Genomic DNA, 24,028 nt, shown 5'->3' on the forward strand with positions numbered 1-24,028 from the left:
GCAACAGGCAGAGCATCAGGCAGATAAACACGATATACAACGAGCTGGCACAATGTACATTGCAGGTAGTGAAGCGCATATGCCAATCAGCAAAGTTTTTCAACCCATAATACCCGTGTCAACGCCAGGACTTGTTATTAGCCATATTTATCTCTAAATACGATTTTAATGTGTAACCTGGCCTTACAAGAGGCTATGGCAAATAACAGGGGCTGTTCTTGATGCACAAATGCACAACAGGCAAAACAATATGGAAATATTCTTTGGTTCTTTCGGTAAAGTCACGTAGAAAGAAAATAAATTAAATAATAGCATACGACGTTTCGATTGCAACACAAGCAATCATCATCAGGTACAAATGAAAGAGAAAATAAACCTAGTAAACTTAGAAATATAATGCAATACAACACACAGAGTCGGCTAACATATCAGTCAACACCCTACCTGGTTGATTACGGTCTTCCAAAGATTTGGGTAGAAGGGGGCCATTGCTTGTGTTGCAATCGAAATGTCGTGTGGTATTATTTAATTAATTTTCTTTCTACACGACTTTACCAAAAGAACCAAAGAGTAATTTCTGCAGTCACGAAAGCTCCAAATCAAGTTTTAAGATGGAAATATACATTTTGGGTCCATTAATTTTGCTCGTTAATCAGCTAAACTACTACTTTATATAAACAAACAATGAAAAAAAATGGTGCCCGTAAAAATCGATGTTATAAGCCACAATCGGCATACAGATTATATAAGTTGGTAAAGGTCAAGTCCTGCAAGAATTTTGCTCACTACTTCTGGAAAAAGGGCCTCCACAAGAGAAAATTCTAAAAGCCCTTCGAGATAATATTTGGCCTAATCTTCAATTTTCAGACATCCTGGTATATATAATATACAATATATATATTGCACACTTACTCACTTCCATCATTGACAAGAACATCAAAATGAGCCCAAAACATAACGCAACTAGGCGAATATTACAAACGCAACACCAGAGTAAGGTTTCATATTTCTGTGGTTAAATGCAGTCATTCACATGAGAAGCGGTTACCTAACGGGGGAAAAAACTCTCCAGTGTGTGGTTATCCAGAACAGAGCGTTTAACATAACGACAAAATGCCCGATCCACGAATACAAAGGAGACATTACAGCAATAAACTCTGCTGCGAAAAGCATTATTTTCGATGATTGGCTTCATACATTTGTGGTGGGTAATCTTCAGGCGTAATACGCCGCCACCACTACTGGACAATATGTAGCTCCAGTCAGGGCCCAACAGGGGGCAATTGCGGGTCCGGCCTGTACCAAGTAGGACTCGTGGGTCAGGCAATCTGGAGGGCGGTTAGGAACCGGAGGTGGACACCCCAGGCCCCCAGTGGGGGCTGGGGGATTGCGCAACAACCTAGGTCCCTCCAGAAGGTTCCAGAGAGTGGGCGTGGCCAGGGGCGGAGTGACCCTGGGAGCCCCATAAAAGCCGGACCCCAGAGAGGCTCCAGCAGTCAGCGTCAAGCCGAAGATCGAAAAGCTCGCCTGAAGACTAGGACCCTGAAGATCCCGTCCTTCTCAGGGCCGGGTCTGAGTGGGCCAGTGGTCGGGACCGGAGGACCTTGGCTGGGTCGGGTCAGCCTCCCCTAGGCCCCGTTAACCGGAGGGCTAAGATTAGGAGGTCCAGGTGACTAGGGCACGTTAGCCCGGAGGCTATACCTCCTCAGGTTGTCGGGTAGAAGGGGCCATTATCCCTTCGTGTTAGGGAGGAGTTGTACACCCCTAGCTGCCAGTGCTATTCAGTGGCCTAAAATAAAATGTTTCGCTCCGGATGATCGCTACAAAGTATGACCTGTGTTTTGATTTAGTGTGCTGATCTTAAAGGTGCATTGAAAAATGATAATACTCCGATTGATGCTTCTGCTGTTGTGGAGTGACTCATGCAGCCAGCTATGGCTGCAGGGTTTTGGTAGTACATGTTGTTTATGCCATTTATTGTGAAAATTCCGTCACAGTTCCTATGATCACTGTTTCATTGCTTTCATGGCTTTATTTTAGTGATTTCGAAAAGTGTATTGGTTTAGCCATGTTGTTTTGTTGTAGTACAGAGTTAGACTGATGGCCTTAATCTAAGTTGTCTTGTGGTTGTTGTTGGTTGTTTGACTTGCATCCCAATGGGATTTTTGCACACAGCGTTGGTGTACGGTGTTTTTTATGCAATATTTTGCCGTCTTTTCTTGGATTTTCTGTTTGCACTCAGTCACATTCACTTTAAGATGTTTTTTGTTCATGTTTTTGTTTTTTTGTTTGTTGCGGTTGCACCCGATTCAAGAGCCGAATGGCTCACAGGGCTATACCTAATAAATAAACTTTAACTTGACCCCGTGTGTTATTGTTAAATAAATACGTGTTGCCTCCTAAGAAGACTCCGTCTCCATACAACCTACTACACATTTACATGGGATAAACCACTTCATTGAGTGATCATTTGTGGCCAGGTTGCTTCTGAATAAGTAATATATAAAAAAACTTTTTTTAAAAACACGCTTTAGTTAAATGTACCGTACGAGTAATGGAAGAACTCCACGACTCCAGGAAGTGGAGCTTGCCATAACGTAAGGGACTGTGGTGATTTACAGGCAACGTCAGTTGAGCGTGGACAATTAGACCCAAGCCGAAACATAAGATATAAAAAATAATGTTAAAAAATATATTTTTTATTTTAATGATAGAATATAGTATTGTCATCAGTATGACATAAGTATACCAAGTTTGCAGTCGATACCACATTGAGAAGTGGGTAAAAATTGAGTTACAAGATTTGAGGATACAACAACAGACAGAGTGAGTTAATAAAAAGCGTGTAAAAAAAGATCTCAGTGAGCCTTACCTGGTAAATAAAATAGTTTTTGTTTTCATGGTCCTGATGCAGTTATTTGGCTTGACCACCTGAATGTGAAATTGTAATTGTTGCTATGCATATACATCAGCCATACAAAAGGAGAAGATTAACATCCCTACAAATGAACTGCAGGCAAAGTATCTGCCACTTGCCTCTTCTGGGATGTCCCACTGGAGGCGGCGTGGGGGCGGCAGGCCCATCTCTGTCTCTCCGTGGCAGTTCCCCTCCGCCGTGTAGCCCATGATGAGCGCATCAGTCACCATCACGTACTGTACGGTGCCAACACGACCCATCGAGAGACGTTAAAGCAACCACTTTTTAGGGATCGGCAAACATGCACAAGACCTCTTCGTTCAATCCTAAGGACTGTGACGTGGCGCTCGGATAAATCAATGTCATTGCAATAGAGCACAGATTCACACACGAGTCAATCGCAGCAATGTACGAGCAGAAGCATGCGATTCCATTCTAGAAAGAAAAAAAATCCATTCCTTGTTTTATTAACTGCTCATGCCAAATCTGATTGCCTTCATGTTAAAGATAAAAGTTCTTGTAAAGGTATTGTTACCTCGACTTACAACATATGTGGCATGAGTAAACACATGAAGTGGATGTCCCATACTTAACCTAAATTGTGCTATTAATGTCATTCACATTGCTCACCAAGGTTTAAATAAACACTAAACCTGTCAACATGATAGAGAGCTACATAGAAATTTGCAATACATCACTCAAAACTGGGCCATATTTTTGTACAGGTAAACGATATCTTCTGGGCGGCTTGGTTTGGGTCTTTCAGCCTAAGGCGTTTCGTATCTGGAACCTACGAATCCACCTGACGCACGAGTGGCACAGTGGTAGCTGCTTTGCCACGGGGTGGCGCTATAATATGCACTTTAAATGGGTGACATGGCCTGAAGAAGTTTAAAAATAACCAGCACTTTGTTAATCTTTGTAGCCCCACATTAGTCCCCATCATATGTTGCACTGCCAACACGACCCCCGTCAATACATGTTGAGGGAATCACATTGTGGTGTTCAGAAAACAAGCTTAATACCTCTTAATTCAAACCAAAAAACTGGGTTACTGTGACCCAGTCATTCATGTCAGCAGAATATGAAGGGATTAATGTCAAAGAGTGAAAATGCAGTGTTAATGAGGCCAAAAAAGATTCCCATTGACAAAAAGTTTTTTTTTGTAAGTAAAGTCAGAACAAGACACTTCCCAAAATACAAAAGAATGCACCGTTCAGGAGCAGCAAATGGAAGTGTCTGGGACTTCACTTCGGGGAAACTTTGTATTCTTTGTGTTGGTGAATCACCCATGCCAGGTCTATCCAATTGGTTTCACGTGAAAGCAGAAGTTAACGGCGTACGAGCATTGGTGACTTAAACTTTCATTACACGAATTGTGACATAACACACTCAGCGGATGACAGCGTTTTTGGAAACCTAACTCTAGCTGTGCTATTATAATGCCTTTCATGTTGCTTGTAAGAATGTTTTACAAATGTGAGCTAAACCTGTTGAACATGACATTACGAGACCCATGCAACCTTGCAAATCTATCACTCTACACTGGGACACTTTTTTAAATCCTTTATATTAAGTTCACTTGCTTGCTTGCGTGCTTGCGTGCTTGCTTGCTTACGACCGTGCAAATCTTCCGGTCGTTTTTTAACCCACTTCCCGTGATCCAATCGAGCTGACATTTTCCACACAGACTCGTTGTGCGTGACAATTAATGTTCGTGAAAATTTTTTCCCAAAATTTTACACTTTTTAGGACAAAAATATTATATTTAATTACCAATTGCTTAATGGTGGCAGACAATCATCTGACCCATAGGTGGCAGCCATCTCAAGCCAGAGGACGAGAGGACTCTAGCCGCCACGCATATAAAGGATTTATAGTGAAAAACTTTATTTTACGGGTTATACTTGTTGAATGTGTAAACAAATCGTTTTTGCATGCCTTGGCTCTTTTAGCCGTAGGTGTTTATCTGGAACCTATCCACCCCACACGTACTCAGGCATGTAACATTGGTTGGTGTTTTGCCACCAGGTGGTGGCAAAACACCAACCGCTAAAGTCATGTAGATAGAAAAAATATAATAACAATAAACTAATGAAAATAGAGTGAATAAAACAATCACAACGTTTCGAATGCAACACAAGCGGTCGTCATCAGGAACAGGGAGGTTGGCCTCTGAGGGCAAGCTGTTTATAAATGTTTAGAGATGGGCGGGGCAGCTAATGTTAATGTAGGAGAGGGCTCCGACACCGGCAGTAGGTCTACACCAATCAAAGCATTGCACCTCGCTCCACACACCCACACTGCTGACGGTGGAGGTTGACAAGAAAACACAAATCAAGTCATGACCCAAAGTAGTTGATGACATCTTTCCAATGATTGTTGAGTTTAAAACCGTCGTCTCGGTTGAAATTGTGTCGGTGTCTGTATATCTGGATGGCTTCGTGAATTAATCTTTGTTGATAGCCAGTCGCCTTGCAAAGTACCACCGTCATGTGAGCCAGTCGCATTAAAGTAAAGATCAGCCACGGCAGAAGTATTGGTCCTGCTGTGTTTCAAATCTGCCTTAAGTTCACGAACACGGTCCGAGACATGTCGTTTGGCCAATGTAACTGCTGCCGCAGATACAGCTTAGTTTGTAGACGCCGGGATATTGCATGTCAGGAATCTTGTCCTTCACAGATGGGATGAGGTCACGAATTTTATGCACTGTGTTAAATCGGACCTGGATCTTGTGTTTGTTCAAGATTTTGGAAATCTTTTTGGTTATCCCTGCTATGTAAGGTAAGGTGATGGTTTTGATTGGGTCTTCAGATGACTCCTCAAAGTTGGGGTGATGGCTTTGCGGATTGTGTAGTCAGAATATCCATTCGCCTTGAGAGCCAGGGTGACATCGGGTGATGCTACTCTGGTTGACCTGTGGCCACGTGACGGGTTGTTACCGGAGGGGGGCCACAGGTGGAGGGGGCCAAAGGGTGGTCACATGGTCTGGGAAGAGCTTTCGAGAGCCTTCGGGTAAGGGCGAGAAAGATCGAGAAGGTTGGCGGGGCGAGAGGCGGAGCTAGCCCCAGCCCCGACGAATATAAGGGGGTCCCCCTGAGAGGGGCCCGGGGTTCTTCGTGTTGGAGAGGCAAGGAGGTCCACATCAAGCTGAAGAAGCCTCCAACCACGCGGTCCGGGACCCAGCTTGTGGTCTGGACCGGGATCGCGTAACAGAGTGTGTTAATGCCGTAGCGTGGTTAGTCGGGTGGTCACCACCCTAGGTGTACGTTGTGTTAATCTAACCTATATAATTCATTTTTTGTCTGTCTGTCTGTCTGTTTGTCCGTCTGCGTACGCTCCCTTACGGGGGATTTAGCTCTCGGACCGTGGGGTTCGCCGAGATTAAATTTTGCAGGTGGGCACGTCCCCGGCCCGCGGTAAACTTAGGCATTTCCGATTTTTCGTCTCTAAACTTTAAATCGGACCGATTATCGATTTAGTGCGATTGCTCTTTATATAGTTATATATTTATTTATTTAATATTGCCGGCCGGCGCGGACCACGGCGGTTGCCCCTGGCAACGGATAGCAACAACTTCGCTGCGGGGTGGACGCCATTTTTAATTCCCGTTACAAATATGCGCACGCATTAACACACGACTCTGAGGTAAATTCATCAAAGTTTAATGTCCTCTTCACTCCCCTTCCACCCCAATGTGTGCAATTACTATTATAGGGTCGGTAGATAATAAAATTATAGCGATTAGACAGTATTATTGTAGCGCGGGGGGGGGGGGGGGGCGTAACGGCCCCAGTACCCACCCTCAGCCGGGTGGGCAATCTAGGCGAGGCCGGAGGCTCTGCACGGTACTAGGCCTCGACACGCAAGTCTGTCAGGCGTCGACTTTGTGGTATAAACTCGATATACCCAGCGTTGCCCGGGGGAAAAATACATTTAAAATCTTCTGAAAACTTTAAAACATAACATCCCAATGAAAATACAACTGTGTAATTACTTTAAAACTCTAAACCCGACCGCGCCAAGAATCGATTCTCTGAATCGCGAAAAGGAATCGAAGGTTGTAGATTCATTTAGAATCGCCTTATTTCCGTTTAATATTAGTTGGTTATAGAGTTGATATAAACTGCTACGAATGGGAAATATCCGGCGTTGACCGGGGCTAAAATATAATTAAATACTCCTGAAAACTTTAAAACATAACATAACAATTAAAATAAAACTCTGTAATTAAAAATGGAAACCTCCTATGCGCCAGGAATCGATTCTTTGAATCGCGCAAAGGAATCATCGAAGGTTGTAGATTCCTTTAGGATCGCCCTTAACATGTGGTGAGGGAGAGAGTGGTGAGGGAGAGAGTGGTGAGGGGGAGAGTGGTGAGGGGGAGAGTGGTGAGGGGGAGAGTGGTGAGGGGGAGAGTGGTGAGGGGGAGAGTGGTGAGGGGGAGAGTGGTGAGGGGGAGAGTGGTGAGGGGGAGAGTGGTGAGGGAGAGAGTGGTGAGGGGGAGAGTGGTGAGGGGGAGAGTGGTGAGGGAGAGAGTGGTGAGGGGGAGAGTGGTGAGGGGGAGAGTGGTGAGGGGGAGAGTGGTGAGGGAGAGAGTGGTGAGGGAGCAAGTGGTGAGGGGGAGAGTGGTGAGGGGGAGAGTGGTGAGGGAGAGAGTGGTGAGGGGGAGAGTGGTGAGGGGGAGAGTGGTGAGGGGGAGAGTGGTGAGGGAGAGAGTGGTGAGGGGGAGAGTGGTGAGGGAGAGAGTGGTGAGGGGGAGAGTGGTGAGAGTGGTGAGGGGGAGAGTGGTGAGGGGGAGAGTGGTGAGGGGGAGAGTAATGAGGGGGAGAGTAATGAGGGGGAGAGTGGTGAGGGGGAGAGTGGTGAGGGGGAGAGTGGTGAGGGGGAGAGTGGTGAGGGGGAGAGTGGTGAGGGGGAGAGTGGTGAGGGGGAGAGTGGTGAGGGGGAGAGTGGTGAGGGGGAGAGTGGTGAGGGGGAGAGTGGTGGTGGTGTGGGTGAGTGGTGAGGGTGAGGTTGAGTGGTGAGGGTGAGTGGTGATTGGTGAGGGTGAGGGTGAGTGGGGAGGGTTAGTGGCGGTTGTTAGTGGTGATTAGTGAGGGGTGAGTGGTGAGGGTTAGTGGTGAGCATGAGTGGTGAGGGTGAGTGTTGAGCGTGAGTGGTGAGGGTGAGTGGTGATTGTTGAGGGTGTGAATTGGTGAGGATGAGTGGTGAGTAGTGAGGGTGAGTGGTGAGGGTGAGTGGTGAGTGGTGAGGGTGAGTGGCGGTTGTGAGTGGTGATTAGTGAGGGGTGAGTGGTGAGGGTGAGCGTGAGTGGTTAGGGTGAGTGGTGAGGGTGAGCAGTGAGGGTGAGCAGTGAGGGTGAGTGGTGATTGGTGAGGGTGTGATTGGTGAGGATGAGTGGTGAGTGGTCAGGGTGAGTGGTGAGGGTGAGTGGTGAGCGGTGAGGGTGAGTGTTGAGGGTGAGTGGTTAGGGTGAGTAGTGAGGGTGAGTGGTGAGCGTGAGTGGTGAGTGGTGAGGGAGAGTGGTGAGGGAGAGTGGTGAGGGAGAGTGGTGAGGGAGAGTGGTGAGGGAGAGTGGTGAGTGGTGAGGGGTGATTGGTGAGGGTGAGTGGTGAGGGTGAGTGGGGAGGGTGAGTGGCGGTTGTTAGTGGTGATTAGTGAGGGATGAATGGTGAGGGTGAGCGTGAGTGGTGAGGTTGAGTGGTGAGCAGTGAGGGTGAGTGGTGATTGGTGAGGGTGTGATTGGTGAGGATGAGTGTTGAGGGTGAGTAGTGAGGGTGAGTGGTTGTTGTGAGTGTGAGTGGTTGTTGTGAGGGTGCGTGGTGAGGGTGAGTGGTAAGAGTGAGTGGTGAGGGTGAGTGACGGTTGTGAGAGGTGATTAGTGAGTGGTGAGGGTGAGTGGTGAGGGTTAGTGGTGAGGGTGAGTGACGGTTGTGAGTGGTGATTAGTGAGGGGTGAGTGGTGAGGGTGAGCGTGAGTGGTGAGGGTGAGTGGTGAGGGTGAGCGGTGAGGGTGAGCAGTGAGGGTGAGTGGTGATTGGTGAGGATGTGATTGGTGAGGATGAGTGGTGAGTGGTCAGGGTGAGTGGTGATTGGTGAGGGTGAGTGCTGAGCGGTGAGGGTGAGTGGTTGTTGTGAGGGGTGAGGGGTGAGTGGTGAGAGTGAGTGGTGAGGGTGAGGTGTGAGGGTGAGTGGTGATTGTTGAGGGTGTGATTGGTGAGGATGAGTGGTGAGTAGTGAGGGTGAGTGGTGACGGTGAGTGGTGAGGGTGAGTGTTGAGGGTGAGTGGTGAGTGGTGAGGGTGAGTGGCGGTTATGAGTGGTGATTAGTGAGGGGTGAGTGGTGAGGGTGAGCGTGAGTGGTGAGGGTGAGCAGTGCGGGTGAGTGGTGATTGGTGAGGGTGTGATTGGTGAGGATGAGTGGTCAGGGTGAGTGGTGAGGGTGAGTGGTTGTTGTGAGGGTGAGTGGTGAGGATGAGTGGTGAGGGTGAGTGGCGGTTGTGAGTGGTGATGGGTGAGTGGTGAGCGGTGAGGGGTGAGTGGTGAGGGTGAGTGGTGAGGGTGAGGGTGAGTGCTGAGTGGTGAGGGTGAGTGGTGAGAGAGTGGTTAGTTTTGAGGGTGAGTGGTGAGGTTGAGTGGTGAGGGTTAGTGGAGAGTGGTGAGTGGTGATTGGTCAGTGGTGATTGTTGAGGATGAATGGTGAGTAGTGAGGGTGAAGTTGAGTGGTGAGGGTGAGTGGTGGTTTCGACGGTGAGTGGTGAGGGTGAGTGGTGAGGGTGAGTGGTGAGGCTGAATGGTGAGGGTGAATGGTGAGAGTGAGTGGTGAGTGGTGAGGGAGAGTGGTGAGTGAGAGTGGTGAGGGTTAGTGGTGAGGGTTAGTGGTGAGAGTGAGTGGTGAGGGTGAGTGGTGATTGGTGAGGGTGAGTGGTGAGGTTGAGTGGTGAGGGTGAGTGGTGAGGGAGATTGGTGAGGGAGGTTGGTGAGTGGTGAGTTGTGAGGGTGAATGGTGAATAGTGAGTGGGAGTGGTGAGTGGTGAGGATGAGTGGTAAGGGTGAGTTGTGAGTGGTGAATGGTGAGGGTGAATGATGAGTACAGTCAATATGCACTGCTGTTATCATACCAGGTACCACCACCACAATATGTACTCCTCTCATCATAGCAGATACCACCACAGCAGTATGCACTGCTGTAATCATAGCAGGTTCCACCACAATATGCACTGCTGTCATCATAACAGGTACCAACACAGCAGTATGCACTGCTGTAGTGATAGCAGGTACGACCTCAGTCGGTATACACTGCTGTAGCGATAGTAGATACTGCTATCGAGTTGGTAGATACCGCTATAGTAAATACTAAAACAGTCAGTATATACCACTACAGTCAGTCAATACTGCTACAGTCAGTATATACTACTATACAGTCAGTACATATTGCTACGGTGAGTAGCTACTAGAGTCAGTAGATACTATTATAGAGTGAGTAGATACTGCTATAGATTTTGTAGTTACTACTATAGTCAGTGGATACAACTATAGAGTCAGCAGATACTATACAGTTAGTCGTTACGAGTATATAGTCGGTAGATACTACTGTAGGCCCAGTAAATACTACTATGGTCAGTAGTTATTACAGTCACTAAATAGTACACAGTCAGTAGCTACACATGGCTCAGTAGATACTACGGTACAGTCAGTAGATACTACTACAGAGTCAATAGATACCACTTCCTCTGTTGTATGTAAGGTGTTGTTAGTATATATACCTACGAGGGGTAAAGATATTTTTTGAGGGGGGGGGGGGGGAGACCGCAATTTTCGGAAACATTTTGACATCAACTATTTACCCCACACTTTCTACAACTTTTTGGACTTGTGAAAGCCTCTTATATATTTGTTGGTGGAGAAATGTACAAACAGCCCACCGGGCTTTGACAATACCTTAGTATCTGTGTATATATATGTAAGGTTTTTAAGAAAGATATGTTTCACCCGGGCAAAGCCAGGTACTTCCGCTAGTAGTAAATAAATGTGTTGCTCCTAAAGACAACGTCTGCGACTCAGTTGGACTCACAACACTTATACAAAAGCTGATTGATATAGTTGGGTTTCAGGCACTGTATCGATGCAAATGACATTTGAACAACAAATGTCTCCAGATAGTGAGGGAAAAAAGTATTTGATCCCCTGCTGATTTTGTACGTTTGCCCACTGACAAAGAAATGATCAGTCTATAATTTTAATGGTAGGTTTATTTGAACAGTGAGAGACAGAATAACAACAACAAAATCCAGAAAAACGTATGTCAAAAATGTTATAAATTGATTTGCATTTTAATGAGGGAAATAAGTATTTGACCCCTCTGCAAAACATGACTTAGTACTTGGTGGCAAAACCCTTGTTGGCAATCACAGAGGTCAAACGTTTCTTGTAGTTGGCCACCAGGTTTGCACACATCTCAGGAGGGATTTTGTCCCACTCCTCTTTGCAAATCTTCTCCAAGTCATTAAGGTTTCGAGGCTGACGGTTGGCAACTCGAACCTTCAGCTCCCTCCACAGATTTTCTATGGGATTAAGGTCTGGAGACTGGCTAGGCCACTCCAGGACCTTAATGTGCTTCTTCTTGAGCCACTCCTTTGTTGCCTTGGCCGTGTGTTTTGGGTCATTGTCATGCTGGAATACCCATCCACGGACCCATTTTCAATGCCCTGGCTGAGGGAAGGAGGTTCTCACCCAAGATTTGTCGGAACATGGCCCCGTCCATCGTCCCTTTGATGCGGTGAAGTTGTCCTGTCCCCTTAGCAGAAAAACACCCCCAAAGCATAATGTTTCCACCTCCATGTTTGACGGTGGGGATGGTGTTCTTGCGGTCATAGGCAGCATTCCTCCTCCTCCAAACACGACGAGTTGAGTTGATGCCAAAGAGCTCCATTTTGATCTCATCTGACCACAACACTTTCACCCAGTTGTCCTCTGAATCATTCAGATGTTCATTGGCAAACTTCAGATGGGCATGTATATGTGCTTTCTTGAGCAGGGGGACCTTGCGGGCGCTGCAGGATTTCAGTCCTTCACGGCGTAGTGTGTTACCAACTGTTTTCTTGGTGACTATGGTCCCAGCTGCCTTGAGATCATTGACAAGATCCTCCCGTGTAGTTCTGGGCTGATTCCTCACCGTTCTCATGATCATTGCAACTCCACGAGGTGAGATCTTGCATGGAGCCCCAGGCCGAGGGATATTGACAGTTCTTTTGTGTTTCTTCCATTTGCGAATAATCGCACCAACTGTTGTCACCTTCTCACCAAGCTGCTTGGCGATGGTCTTGTAGCCCATTCCAGCCTTGTGTAGGTCTACAATCTTGTCCCTGATACCCTTGGAGAGCTCTTTGGTCTTGGCCATGGTGGAGAGTTTGGAATCTGATTGATTGATTGCTTCTGCGAACAGGTGTCTTTATACAGGTAACAAGCTAAGATTAGGAGCACTCCCTTTAAGAGTGTGCTCCTAATCTCAGCTCGTTACCTGTATAAAATACACCTGGGAGCCACAAATTTTTTCTGATTGAGAGGGGGTCAAATACTTATTTCCCTCATTAAAATGCAAATCAATTTATATCATTTTTGACATGCGTTTTTCTGGATTTTGTTGTTGTTATTCTGTCTCTTACCGTTCAAATAATCCTACCATTAAAATTATAGACTGATCATTTCTTTGTCAGTGGGCAAACGTACAAAATCAGCAGGGGATCAAATACTTTTTTCCCTCACTGTACATTGCTGCCACCATTGTTTCGTCAACAAGCTATAGTATACATAACTGCAGGTTATTGTAATTTGAGCAAAAGTAAATAATTGAGCATGGGGCTTGGTAGAATTGGCGACGTGTCACTGACCTATGAGATGCTATAAAACATCACCATAACAGGGTATTTGATGCCTCACTCCACACTACTCCAGCAGTATAGACATCACTTGAATACCTAATTCAAGTGATGTATAATTGCTTTTATACTCTAAAAGGATGCATATTACAAGCAAAAATATTTCCTCAGCCACCATAGAAACCTTCCAAATTTAATCCCTGCTTTTAGTCCTCTCTTAACATCCGCAAACCCTAAAACAGTTGCCGAATATTTACCGAGGGCTTTACGAGTGGCAATGACGTCACTTCAAGGAAAGTTTAAATCATTTGGAATAGTTGTCTCCCTTGTAGGATGGACTCTTACGTCCGTGGCGGTGGTGGTTTATTGCAGACCAAGCAAGCGACCCTGCTCAATACAATGGCTGCATGCCCAGACACGGGGGGCCTGAACCTCCACAGCAGCCAAGTGGGTCTATTCAGTCCAGTAACGATGCCATGGTAATAATGGTCACCGTGCTTGTGTTGTAGTGGTCAGCGCACTGCACAACAAACCCGGTGACCTGGGTTTGACTGTCGGCCATGGCTAAAATAAATAGCAAGTCATATCTGAGCCAGCTATGGGCCATCCAGCTATTGTAGGTCGACCGAGCCTTATACTAGTACCTGATTCAGGGTGTAAACATCAGGACTGGAGACAAATATGATTGGGTGTGGTTCTGGCCACACTCTCCCCCTTTTGTGCCATGCTGACGTGAACAGGTGCTTGTTAACAGCACTTGCTTGCGTCTGTTACAAGTCTTGATGAAATTACCTTCTCTTGTACGGGACCAATAAGTGTGGTGGTGGTTAGCTGTGTGCTTTCTATACCACCGATACAAAATAAGTACAGTAACAAGTAAACCCGTAAAAACAACGTTTTTCACTCTAAATCCTTTATATGCGTGGCAGCTAGAGTTCTCTCGTCCTCTGGCTTGAGATGGCTGCAATCTATGGGTCAGATGATTGTCTGCCAGTATTAAGCAATTGGTAATTAAATATTTAATTTGTTTTCCCTAAACAGTGTAAAATTTTGGAAAAAAAATTTCACGAAAATTTATTGTCACACACAACGAGTCTGTGTGGAAAATGTCAGCTCGATTGGATCACGGGAAGTGGGTTAAAAAACGAGCGAAAGATTTGCACGGTCCTAAGCAAGCAAGCGAACTTAATATAAAGGATTTAAAAATATATTCGCCTGTGGAGGACGCGGGGATCGATCCCGCGACCTTTGGCATGGGAAGCGAGGGCGCTACCAACTGCGCTACTCCACCACGGCCTGTGGAGGGGTTACGCTCTGGGCTCTTACACTCTGACGTTCAGCCAAAGCCATGAATGCGTTCTATTTGAATATATGTAAAATAATTTTTTTTTGCCTAAAAAGTGTAAAATTTTGGGAATTTTTTTTCACGAACAATAATTGTCTGGCACAACGAGTCTGTGTGGAAAATGTCAGCTCGATTGGATCACGGGAAGTGGGTTAAAAAACGACCGAAAGATTTGCACGGTCCTAAGCAAGCAAGCAAGCACGCAAGCACGTGAACTTAATATAAAGGATTTAAAAATAAGTACAGTATGTGTGGGAGGTGCGTTGACTCAGGTGCTAAGGAAACAAAGGCAAATAGCTGGGTGTGGTTTTGCGTGCTGTAGCAGCCAAGGGAGTGAGTGCCAGCAGTCACACATCATCTCGGGTAAAATTAGGACCTTTTAACACGCTTTTATTTAACTCACTTCGTCTGTTGTATCCTCAAAAAAGAAATCTTGTAACTCAATTTTTACACACTTCCCAATGTGCTATCGACTGCAAACTTCGTATAGGTATGTCATACTGATGACAATACTATATTCTATCATTGAAAATTAAAAATAAATATTTTTAAACAATATTTTTTACGGCTTTAATTGTCGACACTCAACTCACGTTGGCTGTAAATCACCACGTGGTCCCTTACGTCTCGGGGAGCCACGCCGAGGGGTCGGGGATGTGGAAGGAGGGGAGGGGCGATGGGGGAAGGGGGCAGGGGCAGCTCGGACAGTACATTTCATTAAAGCGTGTTTTAAAAAAAAGTAGTTTTAAATATTTTACTTATTTAATAATGTAGTTGTGATGCTTGCTCACACACATGAACACGTACCTCAAACATGTGTGCCATAATCGGGGCGTCTGCCCAAGAATGTTCGGCGTTAATACCCATCTTGCCATTTTTGAAAATCACCAGGGTGAAAGATTTATCAAACCACCTGCAACACAGCACCCAACAAACATGCGTGCAAAGTGAACTACATCTTACCAAGCGTTTACAAAACAGGCTTAACCACTTTTTACTATGCTGCCTCACACAAAAAGCATCTAATTAAATAATTAATACAGCTGTAGTGAGTCCAACCGAGTCGCAGACGTTGTCTTTAGGAGCAACACATTTACCGTATATATATACCGCAGACGCATATACCCCGCAAAAATAGCGTTTTGTGTAAAACAAATTTCAGGTAGCCAGCACCTCCATATACCCCGCATGCATTCATATCTTTAACGTCGTTACCGCAGTTTAATTCCATCATATTAATACAAAGTTTACATTTGTAATACATTCCACTATCAATTGTTAACATAAAAATCATAACGTGAACAAAGAAAACAAACTAACCGGAAACGAGTGAACTTAAAACAGTCAATAAGTAACAAAAGTAAATATCCAATAAATAAGTAACACATAACTGGTAGATAAGTAAGCGTACTGTTAGGCTTACCAGCATTCGACCTCATCATATTACAGCTACTGGACCGGTAGTTACCCCTGTATAGTTTAAGCATTGGTAGATTGCGCACTGCGCAGACAATAGTGGCACTACGGTAACGCCATTGCCTCCTGGCAACAAAGCCATTGGAAGTTTGAAACAAAGCTCATGGTCGCGACTGTATAGTGCTCAGCCAATAGCAGCGGCCTAAGGGACTCGGCAATTATGATTCCGCGGCTGGTAGATGCTTGTTGAGGCCCTTTCCATTGTGCAATCCATAGCCTCAGCTGAAACTTTCGCACCCCCCTACAGCCACTGAAAGTATTACGGTAAACAAAGTGCGCCCACTTCAAACATTGTCGTTTCATTGTACAAACAATTTGAATCATTTAAAACGTGATAACATGTGCAATTTTAGTGTGAGTGGTTTATTCAGCAGTGCTTTAGTCAAAGGTAAGTGTTGCATAGTGGATAGTCCTACCATGAAAATTTTTTACGAGTTATGACATGTCACATGTGTAAAATATTTTTGGGATAGCCCGCACCCCGCAGGATCTTGTTTTGTTTGTAAAAAGTGGTATACCCCGCGGGTTATATGCGGGAAAATACGGTATTTACTATTAACACTGCATACACCTAGGGTGGTGACCACCCGACTAACCACGCTATGGTGTTAACACACTCTGTTACGTGATCCAGGTTCAGTCCACAAGCTGGGTCCTGGACCGCGTGGCTGGAGGCTACTTCAGCTTGACGTGGAACTCCTTGCCTCTCCAACACGAAGAACCCCGGGCCCCTCTCAGGGACCCCCCTATATTTGTCTGGGCTGGGGCCAGCTCCGCCTCTCGCCCCACCCACCTTCTCGATCTTTCTCGCCCTTACCCGAAGGCTCTCGAAAGCTCTTCCCAGACCATGCGACCACCCTTTGGCCCCTCCACCTGTGGCCCCCCTCAGGTAACGACCCCGTCACGTGGCCACAGGTCAACCAGAGTAGCATCAACCAATGTTACCCTGACTGAGCTGACGCTCTCTCGCTCCCTCCAGTAGGAGCCCACACTGCGCCCAGCGCGTGGTGCCCTCGCACTAACAAGCGCTCTCCAAAATCCCCCCTAGGGTTGGTACTGCACCCCGTGTCCGGGGTGTACGCGATGATGGTGCATCTTCCGCTGTGGCCTCGCAGGCCCGGCACCACACAGTGACCTTCCCGGTCAGTACACAGCTAATGCAAATTTTCCTAAAGTTGCACGAAATAAGCCAGCTTTAAAGCAAACAATTTGTACATTTTCTTTCTCAGTTGAATGGAAATGAAATACAAAATTTAGTACAGTTGTAAAAAAAACACAACAGACATCTGCTAATGTGGAGCAGGGTGATCTGCATGCGGATGGCTTCAGGTTACCATTATGACATTTGTAAGGGAAACTGCAGGTGATTTGTGCCACTCAACCATCAGCTTATGCAACATCAGTGCCGACTTCTGGAGACGATGGTCGACATGTGCAAAAATAATCAATTACCTCTAATGGACAGAGGAAATGTAAGGAATGAGCAACCCAAAACCGAACAGCTGTTATCCTGTAGATACACTTTGGCTGTGCATCCCAGGATGTCTGGCAAGAGTTAAGCTTCATTAGTGAGTGAAAAATATTACTTACGGGTCGACTCAGAAGCGTTTTAGTGACATCACTCCCAGACTTTTTAATACAAAATAAGTATAACCCGTAAAAACAAAGTTTTTCACTATAAATCCTTTATATGCGTGGCGGCTAGAGTCCTCTCGTCCTCTGGCTTGAGATGGCTGCCACCTATGGGTCAGATGATTGTCTGCCAGTATTAAGCAATTGGTAATTAAATATTTAATTTGTTTTCCCTAAACAGTGTAAAATTTTGGAAAAAAAATTTCACGAACATTAATTGTCTCGCACAACGAGTCTGTGTGCAAAATGTCAGCTCGATTGGATCACGGGAAGTGGGTTAAAAAACGACCGAAAGATTTGCACGGTCGTAAGCAAGCAAGCAAGCACGCAAGCACGCAAGCAAGCAAGCAAGCAAACTTAATATAAAGGATTTAAAAACTAGTGACTTCACTAGCACATTCCATTAATGGTCTTGAAAGCCTATGTCCCATCTCTGTCCCCCTACTTAGAAATATTCTCACCTCCGCTGGCCAACCCAAAACACAGCCAAGGTACGTACTTACAAGATGAGACCTGTGCATTTGTTGGGTTGCATCTTCCTTTTTAAGTCAAGCGAAAGTAAATACAGCAGCCTCATCGTTAGCTGGTCACAACAGGAATTGTATAGCAGATATCGTCTACAGATGTGGGTGTTGTAATATTATAAGCAATGTAGTGTTTGCGTACGGATTCACAATCTATTTTCCAGTACAATAAACACTATTTTCTGGCACAAACACTGTTTGACTTGTTTGTTTTGGATACATGCATTTTATTTACATTTTATTTTAAGAAGCAAAATGACACGCTTTGAATGCCAATTTTGGCTCAGTAGCTATATTCTGAAACACAAACATAAAAGGTCCAAACTATAAATTCTTGCAATGATAGAACTACATTACACACCCCACACATTTTAATAATAAAGCACTCAAACAAAATGAATTCAGTCTAGAGGTGCACATTTGCTCAACGAGGATATTGATTAAAATTAAAATAAATTGTAAACTGTTGTTTGCATTTAAGGATGCTTTTGTTTGCAAAGCAGCATAATAACAAGACATTTAAATCGGCATTGTATAGCCTCGATGTCCTTGGCCCCTTTCCGGTCACTCCTAGGGGTAATAAATATATTATGTTTGGAGTGGAATATTTTTCTCGATGGCCGATAGCTTGGCCGCTGCCGGACCAGTCGGCGGCCTCCATTGCCGACGCATTTCAGAACGGTTATGTTATGGATATATGTGCTCCTGAACAGCTGCTTACGGACCAGGGTCGGAACTGTTCTTCTAAGTTGTTGCGCGAGGTCTGCGACGCATTGGGTACCAAGAAAATCAAAACGTCGCCGTACCACCCTCAGACAGACGGGATGGTCAAACGTCTGAAAAAGACTTTGTCCACTATGCTCTGTCAGATGGTGGATGCCAAACAAGCTGATTGGGATTGCATGTGCCGAGCGTGCTCGCTGCGTACAAGATGGCCCCACACGCTTCCACGGGATTTTTGCCATTTTTCCTTTGTGTATGGGAGGAAAAATGTGCCCCCTATGGATACCCAATTGGGAGCGCCGATTGGTGACGCAAAATCTAAACTGCCAGAACATGTCCGCGATTCTGTGCGGCGTATTTCTGAGGCCCGGGAAGCGGCTAGAGTCAACACCGCCAAGACACAGGCGCGCAATGAACGTTATGCACGCAGGTCTGACCGTGACATGCCATGGTCCGTTGGCGACAGGGCTTGGCTACATTGCCCTCAGGTGTCCGTTGGCACCTCTCCTAAATTACATAAGCCCTGGCACGGACCTGTGGAAGTGGTCAAAATCAAACGTCCGCAGTGTGTGCGTATCCGGGCGGGCTGTCGTCGTTGGTTCGTCCACCCCTCTCGATTGAAATCGTTTATTCCCCCACTTGTTGCTTCATCTCCAAAAATTGGACTGCAGGGGTCTGACATGTCCGACGGACCGGGGGCAGTGCGGTTACAGGGTGATCCCCCGAAAGAATCTGTTTTGCCGCCCACAGCATGCGAGCCCCTGACTGCCGATGCGGACTCTGACCTCGCCCGGACCAGCCCTACCGCGGTGGAGCCTTCCGCTCCCCCGTCGCCTGTACTGTCACCCCGACCGGGGAGGAGCGGGATGCAGCTCGGTTTCGTTAAAATCGCCCATGTGTTGTTTTTCTCTCCTTGCGTTACTGGATTCGTCCCTTAATCTTTTATTCCCTTTTTATGGATTCTTGTTATTATTGGGTTCTCGTCCTACTTGGGTGTAACCCCTACGAATGCTCGTGTTCGCGTCTCTTCATTACTTATATTGGTTTTATCTCTAGCCGTGACAGCTAGTCTTTTTATTACCGGGGGGGGGGGTAATGTAATGAGAGCGCGCCATCTAGTGGGTGCCAGTGGGTAACTGTATGGGCACTATTGGGTAATCGGCATCCAATCCTAAGCGGGGATAATATCTGGGCCAAAGGTGACGGGCGGAGTCTGAGAAGATGTTCGGGAATCTTTTACAAGGAATCATGTCTGGTGTTTTAACATCTTAACACCTGTTTTGTTTCCAGAAAAAAGGGGAAAAACCAATTATCATATTTTGGTACTGGCAACAGAGGTCCCATGATGTAGATACTCACGCCGAGCTCTCATTACTCTGATAGTGCATTGTCTTTGTGCTGTACGCCTTTTGGGGTCCTCTGGTCTAACACATTCTGACCACAAGCATTGTGGTTAATACAGACATAATTCCTTGTAAAAGGTTACAGTTTGGTGTTTTAACATCTTAACACCTAAATTTTGATTTAAAGCTTTCGTGACCGAAAGAACCAAGAATATATCTTAACACCTGTTTTGTTGCCAGAGAAAAAGATAAAAAACCTATTATGAAACTGGTAAAGTTTACATTATCATTAACATCGAGCAATACAATTATCGGGTCTCACAAGTCCTTTCTTTACAAGCACAAAGGCATGATTTCAATTATAATCAAGGCATATTCAATCATCTGTCTTGCAATGCTCTCTCTCTTTGCTAGTGGTGACGCTGGCAAGGCACCTTAATTTAACGCCGTTTTTGATCGTGATTCCCTTGGGTTAAATGCAAATTCTGGACTGTGGTCATGTTACATGCTCCTGAAAGCTGCCCCACCTCAGTATTCCCACCCACACCTTCATCCACAGCACACTCCTATCTCACCATCCCTCCCATAATGTGTTGCAACACCACCAAAGGCTAGGCTGTCATGTTTTATACAATCTGTTTTTGGGTTGTATTGCATGTTGTTTGGCATGACGTCTTGACGTTTCACTCCACGTTCTGGGAAGTTTCTTCAGGACGTGCACCTAGCACGTGGAGCGAAATGTAGGACATCATGCCGAATAACACGTGCTAAACCCCAAAAGCAGAAGAGCTATATACAGTATAACTGCAAAAACCTACGGAGTCATTTTGTTTATTTTCTTATTATTGCAGAGTCTTCACACCAACTCAGGCACATGGTGTGATATCCGGTCCACAAAGCTTCTAAACCTGAGGATAAGTGTGGGCTTGGAAACCAAAATGAATTTGCTTTACACAGCACTGATTCTTCTTAAGCTGGAGTCCTTTCACTCTGAAACCAGGCTGATTTAAAGCAGACACTAAGCTATGCAAGTAACACAAAAAATGGGCTATGCACTTCATATATTTGAACTTGCTTCACAAGAACTCAAGATTCGCGCAATGCCAGACTCTGTGAAAGAGGCTGACCAATGCTGACTCCACCGATTTTTGGGTAACTGACAATATCCTTAATAGATTAAGTTTCAAGGTGTGCAAATTCCAGCTATAGCTTACACTGCCCTCCAGAAGAACCCATGGGCTTCTCCTCTTAAGTTGGCCTCTTCTTCATATACCATCAATTGTTATCCATAGTCTGTCCATCCACTGCTCAGAGTGAGACCCCTTACACAGAAATTGCCACTCCCATCATTCTGTTGATCAGGGTTGGCTGACCCAACCTTGACTCCATCTCTAGCAATGCACACTGGACCACAACCCATGGGCCTTATCCAGTCTTTATCACCACCCAACACTGTTGCAATGGGCTATCGTATTAGCAATATAATTCAAGGGCAATGGTTTTGCTTTACAACAGTACACCTCTACCTGACCCTAACACAAGTCTCCCAGCTGCTTCACCCAGATAAGCACTCGCAATGATCTCAGTGGACGCCACCTGGATTTCTATTCTTCCCACTGCAGCCATGGTTTGCCATTAAACATCAAACAACTTCATAATATAGGTTTTTGGGTCAGAATGCGTTATTTATAAATGTGTCATAACCCTCCACCACCCGACACGGCCAAACAGTAAAAAATGGTCACGTTTTCAAAGGACAAATTAATTGACTTCTTTAGCCCACCGGTGTGCTGAAGAGAGAATCAACAGCATTTTAAATTTGAGTAGTACGACGTTTCGCTGATAATTACAATCGGCTTCATCGGGCAAGAATGGTGAAGCTCTCCTGTTGCTTCCGGTCTTAAATAGAGCAGCATCAGGGTGACGTCATCATTTAATTCAATTCAATCTGGTGCAGTGATTAGAGGCAAGGAGGGGGAGGGTATTGTAATTATATAGATTGGTAATCATTCAATTGTTATTCATTGGTATGTTTCCCTTATAAGGAATTGTAATTGTATTTATTTGATAATACGCTCCCAGGCCGTACTAAGCCTATAGCTGTCAGAGCGATTGAAATTATTTCTGTTTCTCTCAATGTAAATGGATTCTCTAATTAGTCTTGGCCAGTAATAATTAGTTTTACACAACACTTCAACGTTATCAAAATCAATTGAGTGTCCTTGTTGACAAGCATGCTCTGCCACTGCCGACAGTTGTGTTTGAGATAATTTAATGTTTCTTTGGTGTTCTTTAAGTCTTACACTGATGTTGCGCCCCGTCTGTCCAATATAGAATCTGCCACAAACAATTAATCCGATATACACCTTCTGTTGATAATTTAGGCAATTCGTCTTTAGTGCCAGATACCAGTTTTTGAATTTTGTGCACTGTACCAAATCTTACTTTAATGTTTTGCTTTTGCAATACCCGGGCTAATTTGTCAGTTACTCCTGAGATGTATGGAATTTTGATTGAATGAACAATCTTATCGCTTTCAGCAGTGTTGCTTTGCGTTCGTGATTTGGCCTTCAGTGCTCTGTTAATTTGAGCATTATCGTAGCCATTCTGTCTTAGTGCTACTTTAACATGTTTCATCTCTCTCACTAGACTCTCACCATCTGACACTGTTTTTGCCCGATGTATCAGTGTTTTGATAAGAGACGATTTCTGAGCTGGGTGATGATGTGAATCTGCATTCAGATAGGCATCAGTGTGCGTTTGCTTTCGGTAAACGCTGTGTGTTATTTTGCCATTAAGACCATGTCCCAGCAAAATATCTAGAAACGGGAGTCTGTTATTTACCTCCATTTCCATGGTGAACTGGATAGCCGGGTTTTGTGCATTGAGATGATTTAGGAAATCATTAAGTGCATCTTTACCATGTGGCCATACAACCAAAGTGTCATCAACACATCTAAACCAAAAGAATGGTTTTAATGTACTCGAGGCAAGTGATCTTGTTTCAAAATTCTCCATGTACAGATTGGCTATAACAGGAGATAAAGGAGAGCCCATTGCGGCTCCTTCCCTTTGTTTAAAGAAATCGCCTCTCCATAAGAAGTAAGTGTTATTTAAACAATGATCAGCTAGTTTAGGAATATCTTTTGTAAACCTGTATTCTTTACCAGTGTATCAAGTAATTTAAGCAACGTGTTCACTGGAACCTTTGTGAATAGAGAAATCACATCAAAACTCACCAGAATATCATTAGGGTTAAGTTTGATATCTTTAATCACATTCACAAGATGTTCTGAATTTTTTATGAATGAAGATGTCCTACCGATGTAGGGCTGTATTTGTTTAGTTATATATTTTGCTAATTTATGTGGCAGAGCCAATTGTACTGACTATGGGTCGTAATGGGATGCCGATTTTATGAACCTTTGGTAGCCCATACAAAACATTAAAGTAAGATTTGGTACAGTGCACAAAATTAAAAAACTGGTATCTGGCACTAAAGACGAATTGCCTAAATTATCAACAGAAGGTGTATATCGGATTAATTGTTTATGTGGCAGATGCTATATTGGACAGACGGGACGCAACATCAGTGTAAGACTAAAAGAACACCAAAAAAACATTAAATGATCTCAAACACAACTGTCGGCAGTGGCAGAGCATGCTTGTCAACAAGGACACTCAATTGATTTTGATAACGTTAATGTGTTGTGTAAAACGAATTATTACTGGCCAAGACTAATTAGAGAATCCATTGAAATTGAGAGAAACAGAAATAATCTCAATCGCTCTGACAGCTACAGGCTTAGTGCGGCCTGGAAGCGTATTATCAAATAAATACAATTACAATTCCTTATAAGGGAAACATACCAATGAATAACAATTGAATGATTACCAATCTATATAATTACAATACCCTCCCCCTCCTTGCCTCTAATCACTGCACCAGATTGAATTGAATTAAATGATGACGTCACCCTGATGCTGCTCTATTTAAGACCGGAAGCAACAGGAGAGCTTCACCATTCTTGCCCGATGAAGCTGATTGTAATGATCAGCGAAACGTCGTACTACTCAAATTTAAAATGCTGTTGATTCTCTCTTCAGCACACCGGTGGGCTAAATAAGTCAATTAATTTGTCCTTTGAAAACGTGACACATTTTTTACTGTTTGGCCGTGTCGGGTGGT

At 44.9% G+C, this 24,028-nt stretch overlaps 1 protein-coding gene across 1 annotated transcript in view; it reads right to left on the reverse strand.

The window, feature by feature from the left end:
- The window catches only part of CPT1A (carnitine palmitoyltransferase 1A), a 63,131-nt gene that overhangs the window by 13,941 nt on the left and 25,162 nt on the right, over positions 1-24,028 (reverse strand). The window contains exons 12-13 of the mRNA XM_061564536.1: positions 14,949-15,054; positions 3,037-3,153 (exon numbers count right to left, since the gene is read on the reverse strand). Coding sequence (XP_061420520.1) covers positions 3,037-3,153; positions 14,949-15,054 — 223 coding nt within the window. The remainder of the gene's footprint in view (positions 1-3,036; positions 3,154-14,948; positions 15,055-24,028) is intronic.

Source organism: Lethenteron reissneri, chromosome 33 (assembly GCF_015708825.2).
Source record: "Lethenteron reissneri isolate LAM-NWPU_2019-01 chromosome 33, ASM1570882v1, whole genome shotgun sequence".
Classification (NCBI taxonomy): Eukaryota; Metazoa; Chordata; class Hyperoartia; order Petromyzontiformes; family Petromyzontidae; genus Lethenteron; species Lethenteron reissneri.